Here is an 11,036-nt window from a genome sequence, read left to right as displayed (position 1 = left end):
TAATATTAAGCCTTACAGCAGGCAGAATCAAGTACTCATTAAAAAGACCCAGCGGTCCTTGTAACATTTTGATAACTTATTTTATTACCCCTGTCTAGAAGTAATAAACTTCTCCGGCTCTTTGACTAAAGCGTAAGAGGTCTGAAAGCAAGAACAGCTTATAATCACTGTCTGACGAATAGTGTGAGCTTATTGTATTATGATAACACCGTCAAAGGGAACGTGAATTAGGATGACAGAATCGTCAAAAACTTTTAAACGGTTATCTCCTGTATCCTGTTTTTTGTGTGTTGAGGGCAAATAGGAGTTGGGGAAAAAATGTTTGTGTTTGTATCTTTATGTAACGGAGACTTCACGACTCCCAAGTCCTTCTATAGAGGGAAAAGTATAGGGCGTCCAGGTCGGTGCGATCTGGCCAACGGAATACGTAAGTTTCTCAGGTATAGTCAAAATATTATCTTGGCCCTTGGACCTTTTCAAGCTATCAAGAAAGTCCAAAGTTTGTTTGCTGAGCCTTGCGAACGTCTCGACTAAAGTTTGACAGTTTCTAACTGCTGAGCTTAGCCTTTCTTAAAGTTTCAACCACAATTCAAACAACAATTGTGGTCTCATTTTTTATATCTTGTCAGTCAGTTGATGCACCAATTTTTCGATCGGTTTCTGTTGAGAAAAGTGCTGGCGATCCAGGCAAGTCGCGTCTTGTTTTTTCGACTGAAGTGATAAGAATGACGAGCGATATGAACATCACGCCGTGTTTTTGACAGGCTGACGTGGTAGTCATGCATACTTGAATTATTTTTTTCTAGTTAAAAAAAAATAAATAGAATATGATGTGCTGGCCTGCTGGGCTCCCAACATTCCATACGTCTGTTGAGGTCGTTTGATATGAAACGACATGTATTTCTTTGAACTAGATATTACTACTCCCAGAACACAAAAATCTTTGTTATAATGTTTGATTTCTTGTATTTTTTTTTAACCACCAAATGACAATTCACGGATTACATTTGCTAATTAATGACCATTATTTTCAACTGTTCTGAGGATTGGCTAATATTTGTATTTCACGAATTGTGTTACTCATATCCTCGTTGTACATGTCCTTGATGCCATTAGCCGCAGCTTCACATGATGCTACTAACTTATTTTGAGCTTCCTCAATCTCATTGGTGGGAAGAGCAAGCATTCCGTGCATTAGATTGATGCTCTTCATGATGTGATTGTTGGAGACTTTGACGTACATTTTGGCGGAGTGTTTCGTCTTGATGCAGGATCCCAACGACTTTTGTAGGGAGATTTTGAATTCTTCGATCATATCGGGATCTCCCCCCTGTGCGTCTTTGGCATCAGCTAACAAGTCAGTCAGTGCTTTAAATGTCACCGTAGTGTAGTAATTTCTTACGGAATCAAAGTATCTATTCATGTTCGCCCATTTTCCTTGTAACTGCCCCAGGTATTTTAAACCTTCTCTTAGGATTTGTAGCGTTTCATTTTGGTTGAAAGCTTTTTTGACATCAACTCGCATTTCCCCCAAACTTGCAATGTTTTCTCTCGTGATTTTGTCGAGTTGCTCCTGAACTTGCTCTGCTTCTTTCTTCATTTCCTTCAATTTATTTTCGGCTTCTTCTTTCATTTGTTGGGCGTAGACAAGTGATTTATCTTTACTCTCGCAGCCAATTAATTGAAGCCAAAAATTCCACTTGCCTTTGCGAGTTTCGTCCAAATATTCTCCTTTTCTGTTGGCGGCTCTTTGCTGTTCTTCAAGTCGCTCTTGTAATTTTTTATGCTGTTCCTTTTTGGCTGCCTCTTCTCTCTCTTTCACTTCCTCAATCTTGTCCTTAATCTCTTTCTCTTTCTCACCCATGCTTAGCGATGAGGCTGAAAGAACTTGTCTTATCAGCTGCCCCAATTTGTCAAAAGCATCGCAGACTTCCTTTGAGAGTGTGGCTCCGTCGTCAGCCGCTTCTTTGATTCTCTCCAGGCGTCTGGGCAATAATTTCTTCATCATTTCTTTATTTTCGGAGTTCATGTACCTAGCGCAATCTTTGGCGTAGTCAGGTACCTGGCCCATCTGCAACTGAATTTTCTCCATATTGTTGTGAGCTTTGGCGAAGGCTTCGTACGATTCGTTGGCGATTTGCACCAAAGTTGTGCGGAAACTCTCTGGATGTTTTAATAGAGGAATTTTCTTCGGGTCAGTCTGGTTGATTTTGAAATCCGTCACTCGAGATGCGCAAATCAACAGTTGGCTCATGACGGCGATGCCCATGGGGGCCGGAGCAAGAAGCTCATTCCACTTGGTGTCGTCATCTTCGATAATAACTGTGTCGAAATTAGATTTAGAGTTAACTCAATAATGTTTACACCGACCCGATATGAGAAATTTAACATTGTCTATAAAGTTTGACTGTAATTTTATCGTGGTAAACGAATCAAAGACATGAATTACATAAAACTAGATATGTAATATTTTTTTTCTTAATTAATGTAACTTCTATATAGTCTATTTTTATTTTCTAACTTGTATCTTACTGGTTAGATCAGCCATCCTGTCGTGTCGGATTTTTGCAGACGTAAAGTTGGAAAAAGAAGCTAAGGCTGAGTCTGACTCGCTTGGTGGATGAGGGCTGACTGACTATCTGTATGTATGTATGGTGCCGAGTCCCTTTTTAACTTCCTCAACTCTCCGTCGTTTGTAACTCCCCCGGCTCTATGGGTATTAGACGCTTCAGTGTTCATTTTGGCCACGCCCTCCCCCAGTCAAGAAAGGAAAAAACTTGTATTATTTGTGGCAGTGTGGATTTCTGAACAGGGCTGCCAGAATGAAAGTTGCAGTTCAAAATTTTTTAAAACGTTTTTTGGGGTTTTTTGGTCGTTCACGATTTGCACCATCAGAGTTGTGGCGGACACTGGTTTTCTAATTACATGGTTATCCTCTTTGTTGAACTAGTCGATTTTGAAATCCGTCACCTGAGATGTGCGAATCATCAGTTGGCTCAAGACAGCGATGCCCACGGGGACCGGAGCAACACGCTCATTCCATTTGGTGTCATCTTCGGTACAAACTATGCCGAGATTAGCGTTGGCTATACCACTAATCAATATGAATAGAAAAACGAAAAATTTGATATATATTTTACCAATTTCGCATCAGACTTTGAATTGTGATACAGCAGTTGCACCACTCAATTCGTCAACGTTTTATTTTTTAAAAGTGACGTGCTTATTTGACCAGCACTTACTCCCCTCCACAAATAGGGTTTTCAGTTATTTTTTATTTGGCTGTACGATGACGAGTTCCTTTTTAATAACGAACCTTCGGCAACTGTTGCGTAACGCCTCTTCCATCGCAAGTTCATTTAAATCCGTCTACAGATATATGCGATCTTATTGGCTATACAATTATATAATTCTTGCTAATTAACCAAACGGGATTTGTTTGTCTCCCGACTTTTTACGGATGCTCTACGTGATACAGAAATGCTATATTCGTTATTTTCTGTTCTTTAATTCCTAGTGGATTTTTGAGCCATAGAAAATGGTCACGGTTTATCTCCCGTAATCTGCTTGGATACCCTTTTACCACTTTTTACCAGCGTATTCGTTTTCTACGATCTGACGTTTAACGCAATAGACGAAAAAGAACTATCTTCAGAATATTAATTTTGTCGCAGTCAATGATGAGATTGTGATAAGATCACACTTTCTAATGTTGGAACTTGGAAGTCCACTTTAAACTAATTCCATTTAGTTTTCCTTTGTCATTGTCACTGTTATATAAGAGCTGATGCGCCAGTATAATGTGGTGAACGACGTAGCCATAGCCTTTGCATCAGCAACAGTCCTTGCTGCTGCTGGTATCGCTTTATTTGTGGGCATAAGAGTGTTCGAGATTTATGGCTATCAACACGTCGCCCTTGGCCAGTCTAAATATTTTTAATATGTATGGGTTGGAGTGTTTTTTTTTTCCCCGTACCCACAAGCATGCCGGTCCTACGTTGGTTCCTTATACATGTAATGTAAGAATCCAAGCTAAGTTACACATTGGATAATATGTTTATGGTACTAAGATAGTTATTTAGCTTTCAACCGTGTTCTTTTTTCATCCTTAGTTTTACAACAGTCAGTGTCAATTGTCGACTACCGTACCTACAAGAAACTAGTAGAGGAAAATGGTATTTTTTTTTAATTTTATTGGATTTGTTTTCAGAAGAGATATTAAAACCCTCACTCTCGTCCTTTTTTGGGCTACATATTTGTAGCTGGTGTACAAATTCGTCTTTGTACACCTTTTGTACACCTTTTGTATATACTGTAAAGGAAAAAACGATTTGTACGCCTCCTTTACAAGTATGCAAATTAGGTTTTTTCGAGTTTTTCACTCTTTTAGCGAAAGGAAGAGACCAAAAAACCTTTTTTTCTCTCTTCGTTTCTTCGTTTCTCTCCCATCCCTAACCGCCTTAATCTCAAGTTCTTTCTTGAAAAGCCGCGCGATGGAAATCCATAATGGCGGCTAAAAACGAAAAATTTTTTAAAGTCCCAACACCGAAATTCAATGGTGCTTTTGATGAACACTCGATAAGTTGTTGGCTTAATATATTATTAGCAAGCTCTTTAATTCAACAATGATTGCAATCAATAGCAATCTTGAAATTAGAAGTTTCTTTCTCTGCCCTAAGAATTAATTAGTATTATAAGCTTCCTAATAGTATATAAATAGCTGGTGGCACAGCGGATAAATACCGGCATGTAAATCTGAGGTTCCGGGTTCGACTCCCGTTAAAAGCAAATATGTTATTCGCAGTCTGTGAAACAGTTTAAGAAAGCTATGAATTACAGAATGAGAAGGAGGAAAACATCGTGTGATGATATGAAATTAAGTTAAAGTAAATAGAGATAAAATAGAAAGCAAAAAATTTTTCCTTTCATTCTTGAAAGAGGGGGATGGGTGAGAAAAACGATGGTCGCGCGAATTTGATAAAACAAAGACGTTTGACCTCGTGCCAGGGTATACAAAAGGTGTACAAAAAAAATATGTACACCTTATGTACACCCGGGTGTACAAGCTTGTACCCACTTTCATTTAACACCAAGTATGTACACCCTTTGTACGCCCAAAAAGGACGAGAGTGCTCCCTGATGTTCTCTTATTCTGGAACAGAGAGAAATGCAAATTATAAGACTGTCTAATAATCTTTTGTATATAGGCGTTTCATTTGCTACCTGTTTATTTTAGCTAGGCCTAATTGTTATTCTTTAATTTTTTCTCCTCGCCGAAATAGACCCTTTATCCATTAATCCAACACTCTTTCACTGTATACCTAATGTATCAACATTGACTGAACTTTGCCAGCAAAGTTCTAGAGCATGGCTACTCTATGAGTACTATATCAATGCATTGGTAAACAGATGCGTCGAGGATTGATTGTCTTTAAGAAAAACAAAGAATCAAGATTACCAGCAGCTGTTACTTTTTCCCAGTTTACAACCATTAAGAATTATTTTTTATTTCTATAAATATTTGTTTGTTCAAATTTCAAGTTTATGTATTTTTGTGTCAAAAGAAATGGGTAGGAAGCATACTTGATGTTGGTTGTTAATCGGACATTTTAACCGACCAACATTCATAATAATCAGCACATCTCGCAATTTGAATTTTGTAACTTTTTGAGCATTCAATAGTTGTATTTAGGAAAGTAACTCGAATAAATCATCAATTCAAACTTAAAACGGGTATAATGCATTCTTGCTCTGATGCATGTCTTTTAAGGATTTCATGATGTTTTTATTTGAAAACTCGACGTACATTTTGGCAGTGCGATGCGTAGCATCAGACAATTCCAACGATTTGTTAATGGAATCGGTCATAAAATCAATAATAAAAGGATCTTCCTGTGCTATTTTGGCATCGTCGACGAAATCAGTCAGTGCTCTATGTGTTACTTGTTCGATGTGATTGTTTATCGAATCAAAGTTCTTGATCAACCCTGCGTAATTTGTGTAAAATTGACTTAATTTACTCAGTCCGTCTCCCAAGAGATTAATAATCTCATTTCGGCTTATTTCTTTTACGACATCAACGTGCATGTTTTCCAATCTTCTAATGAATAAGAGGTAATCGTTCGGTCGACTTTCCATTTCTTGATAAATTCTGGCTTTGATTACAGCTTCAATCTCCTGCTCTTTTGCTCCATGTCTGGCCACGATCGCTAACAGAACTTGTCGGTTGAGTTTTCCCAATCGTTCGAAAGCTTGCGCGACTTCGGTTGACATTTTCAGGCAGTTGTCAGCTATTTTCTTTATGTTCTCTAGAAGTCTGGGCAAATTTTGATTGATGGCAATTTTGTTTTCACTTTGAATTATTCTGACGCAATCTATGACATAACCAGGCACCTGGGCCACTTGTGACTGAATCAGTTCCATGTTGGTTTGTGCTTTGTCGAATGCTCCGTAAACCTCGTCTGCGATTTGCATCAAAGTTCTGCGGAAACTTTCCGGATGTTTCATTAAAGGGATGTGCGTTTTGTCGATCTTGTCGATTCGGAAATCCGTTGCTTGAGTTGTGGAGATCATCAATTGGCTGAAGACTGCGATTCCTGTGGGGGCCGTAGTCAGGCCTTTCCAAATGGTGTCGTCCGTGATACAAAGTGAATTATTGAGACGACGGTCGATTGCATCTGTCATTTAACGAATAACATTCACATTCGACGAAACATTGAACCATATAATTGTATACTCTTTTCTCTCTCGCATTCTTAGATTAAAGTGGGTGATTTACAAATAATAGAAATTAACAGTCAAAGTTTCCCCTTACGGAAAAATCTCATCAAACTATATGAGAAATCATATGTTTATTAATGACATCAATGATTTTTTAATAATTTTTGATGATCTCATATATTTCTCATTAAATTGATGAGAATTTTCACCCTCATATTTATCATTCAAAGTGTTTAAAATATTTTTGTCTCATTTTATATGAGATATAACCCAATCCGTAGTAAGAAATCAGAAAGAAATCATATAAATTTCATGATTTTACCACAGACTTTTCGCATGAGAAATATGCAAGAAACTGGTGATAATTAACCATAAATATCATGATATTTTCTTAAAATAAATCAGTAATATATCATGTATTCTTAGTTTTTAATCATTAATTTCTATTGGTATTTTGTAATGAGATACTTGTATAAAATCATGTGGAAATCAATAAAATGTCATGATTTTCCCGCAGTTTTTTCGCATAAAAGATCTGCAAAAAATCAGTGATTATTAAGCGGGAATATCATGATATATTCTTATAATCAATAAGTAATTTGTCATAAATTCTGAGTTATTAATCATTAATTTCTATTGATGTTTTGTCAAGAGATTCTTGTATAAATTCATGTGAAAATCAATAAAATCTCATGATTTTTCCGCAGTTTTTTCGCATGAAAAATCTGCAAAAAATCAGTGATTATTAAGCAGGAATATCATGATATTTTCTTATAATCAATAAGTAATTTGTCATAAATTCTGAGTTATTAATCATTAATTTCTATTGATGTTTTGTCAAGAGATTCTTGTATAAATTCACGTGAAAATCAATAAAATCTCATGATTTTTCCGCAGTTTTTCGCATGAAAAATCTGCAAAAAAACAGTGATTATTAAGCGGGAATATCATGATTATTAGGTGTGAGATCATGATATTTAATTATAATTATTTTGTATATTATCATTTATTAAGAGCTTTTTATCAATCATTTCTCTAATGCTTTATAGTGAGATTTTTCATTAAAATCATGTGAAAATCAGTTCCCACTAAGGAATCAAAAGATTTTTTGGTATTATTTTTACCCAATTTTGGGCTTTAAAATCTTTAAATTCATAACAAAAAGTCAGTAATAATCAGCTACAATTCAACAGATCAGATGTGAAATTATAACTATTTAATCGTCAATATCTTCTTATGTTTTGTAATGATGTTTGTGTGAAAAATCAAGGGAAAGTTATTTCTACATATATGACATCAAAATATTTTCTTGTATTCTTTTAATACAATCCTAAAAATATCAGTTAAAATCAGCAAATAAGTATATAGGCCTACCTGGAATGAAATATTCTGACTTTAAATTCTTTTTGAACTTTAACATTTTTTATTTTATACCTTTCGTAAATATATGGTAGCTATCTAATTCTCACAAAAATTACACGATGTTTTTATAATCACAAGATAGGCTGGGATAACTATTTTTTTTTAACGCGCTAAGTAAATTTGAGTGAAAGTTCTATTTTACTCTGGTGTGTTTTTTTGTGTGTGAATTATTCTAAGTCCCGAAATCTGGCTTTTATCTAACTAAACAAACCAATTGATTATATGGTATGTCAAAACGCATCATAGAAATTTTTACTAAGTTTTTTTTCACGCGTCAAGTAAATTTGAGTGAAATTTCTATTTGACTCTGGTATGTGTTTTTTGTGTAAATTATTCTAAGTCCCACAACCCTGTTGTTATCTAACTAAACTAACAAATTTATTGATTTCTACGTTACAAAGCTTCAAATTTAACATCAATTGGTGGTGTAGTGGTTAGCAGATTGGCAAACCACTCTGGAAGTCGAGGCTCGAATCCTAGCCAGGACAATTCTTTTTTCAATTTATATAATTAAAATCTCATTTAAAAGCGCTCAAATTCTCATTCAAATTTTAGTGAGAAAATCATTAACATTTTAGTGGTGAAAAGAGAAATTAAGCGAGATTACAGTGAACTCTCAGTCAGATATCATTATATTTACGCGACTAATCATTTATATTTAGATGAGAAATAACATAATTCTCACTTTGTTCACATGAAATTAATGATTAACGGCTGATTTTAAACTTGAAAATGTCCCAAATTCTCATCAAAAGTCATCAAATAAATGATATTTTGCTGTTAATCTCACCAAAATATCACGACAAAATGAATGAGAATTAAGGTTATTCTCATGTATTTCTTTATGAGTTTTAATGAGATTTTTCCGTAAGGGTCAGTAGACTTTCTCATGGTATAAGTATAATAAATAGGAGATTAGAGTTAACAACTACAAGTGATTTGAAAATATTTCTATTTTGATACGTGTAACTCGTCTAAGAAGCTCTTGATCCAATTGTTGAACTTACTGATTACATTAGTTGTCATCTTATTTCCTCAATGTGCGTGAACACAGACGGTCGTGAGCTCTCGAGACTTGACTCACCAACTGACTGCGACTTATTGGTGAAACTTTTTTTTTCCATTGGAAACTGTAGCCACGCCCTCTCGTCTAAACAGGGCTCGGCGCCGCTCCCGAATGAACCAAGCGGAAAGTATCGTTGACTTTCCCCTATAAGAATCAGTCCTTTCCTATAGAATTGACTGAGGACGATCGGCTACGAGCCCTACATCTCTCTCGAATTATTTTAGAATCGAAGATGGCTCTTTTCCAACAGCTAATGAGCTGCTTGTTTTTATTTGATTTTAATTGCCAAGATATGTGAATTTCTTACGTTGTAGGTGATGGCGTGCTTGAAATGTTTATACTCGACTCGTTATAGGTGTACGATGCCGTTATGAGTTCCTTTTATTAACTTTCCTTTACATTGGCAACTTTCGGCCTGCGATTGTAACACTTCCGCTGCCGTGAGTCGTTTCTGTCTTCCGCGCAGAGGAACGGTCCCCTTGAAAAACAAAAAAAAAGGTTTTAATTCTCGTTTGCAATCACTTGGACGTGCTCGCATTGCCATCGACTTGAATGTAATGATTTTGTTGTAAGCTTACAGAATGCTAACAGGCTAGGCTGTCCAGAAGTCGCAGTTCTCTTGATTGGAAAACTCTGAACAGTTGTAACATTACGCAGATTCTTCACACACAACCGTTATCCAAATAACTCTCCTAAAAAACCTTGAGCACTAGTGTCCAGTCTATTTATGGTATACTCAAGGAACTCAAGTTTATTTATTAAAATTATACTTGAACAGCATTACGCCTCGATAGCTGCCGGCTGCCCGTAGTTAACATTACGTATTTCGGCTTCTTGTTAATCTCGTTGACGCATTATTTTTGTTATCAGAGTCACCTAGTAGAAGAACTATGCACTGCTTTGCTTTACGGAATCACACCTCATTCGTGGGCTGCTCAATTATCAATTCTCGTATGGCTTTCCTTCCGGTGAGTATGTCATGTTTTAATGTTTTTCTATAGGTTGAAGTATTTTTTTTTTAAATTCATTTACGGTTACTCAAGATCCAACATCTGCTCAATTTACAGAATTTTTATTTTCCGTCTGTAAAGTTTGTCACGGTTATATCATGGTAGCTGTCAGGCCCGCTGCCATCAGGGAACAATTCATCCGGAAGGGATTCGGTTTGGCCATCCACTTGACTGGCAAATGGCAATAATAACTCACAAATATCAGGTCACTAGTCTAGACAAATGGTAACTATTGCAAATACGTTTGATGATTTTCGACTTAATATTCATTATTATTTATGGTTGTTCTAGTATCCAAAGAGGAAATTGTTATTGATGGTGGTCCAAAGAGAATAATTAATTTCTTTTGAGAAGGTTAGTGAAAGTTAATTACTTAATTGGTTGAATTACTTTTATTTGTGGAATTAATACCAATTTTCATTGTCTTGGAGAACAATTCCACATTAGTAAACTAACTTTTCAAAATATTTTGCTCTCTGGATTCGATTGGCATCTTGACATTTCCTATGTGAATTTAAATTTCTCCAGCTATATTATCTACCGAGTCGAGATTCTCAAAGATAATTTCTGTTGCACGTAAAGAATTGCAAGCGGAGCAAGCCGGTTTTCGAAAAATTAGATCGCAGTTTCTTGTCCCGTTCAGTTGCAGCGTCTACAAGTGTACAAAGCTAAGCTAGTTTAAGGAAACACAGTAAATTTTTTCAATTTCTTATCTTGTTTCTTATTGTTTAATCTAGAAATCTTTTGAGTACGCTTTCTTTCGCAAAGTGAATTGGGGAGAAACGAGCCATTTCTTAGGTCTGGGAACTGTTTTTGAT

General features: G+C 35.9%; 1 protein-coding gene across 2 annotated transcripts; it reads right to left on the bottom strand.

Annotated features, from left to right (window-relative positions):
- Positions 1–949: 949 nt before the first annotated feature.
- Positions 950–9,615, bottom strand: LOC124315479 (uncharacterized protein PF11_0207-like). 2 transcript variants are annotated; one of them, XM_046781185.1, is made up of 3 exons: positions 9,516–9,615; positions 9,150–9,352; positions 950–2,322 (listed from the first exon to the last, which is right to left on the bottom strand). In XM_046781185.1, the coding sequence occupies exons 2-3, from the start codon at positions 9,166–9,168 to the stop codon at positions 1,031–1,033; spliced, it is 1,311 nt and encodes a 436-aa protein (XP_046637141.1). In that variant the 5' UTR covers positions 9,169–9,352; positions 9,516–9,615; the 3' UTR covers positions 950–1,030. The 2 variants fall into 2 exon arrangements, with proteins under 2 accessions (XP_046637141.1, XP_046637150.1); XM_046781194.1 differs by lacking the exons at positions 9,150–9,352; positions 9,516–9,615 and adding an exon at positions 2,533–2,642.
- Between the last annotated feature and the right edge of the window lie 1,421 nt (positions 9,616–11,036).

This window comes from Daphnia pulicaria, chromosome 1, assembly GCF_021234035.1.
Source record: "Daphnia pulicaria isolate SC F1-1A chromosome 1, SC_F0-13Bv2, whole genome shotgun sequence".
In the NCBI taxonomy this organism is placed as follows: domain Eukaryota; kingdom Metazoa; phylum Arthropoda; class Branchiopoda; order Diplostraca; family Daphniidae; genus Daphnia; species Daphnia pulicaria.
The sequence above is the reverse complement of the archived record's forward strand: the minus strand, read 5'-3'. Positions and strand labels throughout refer to the sequence as shown.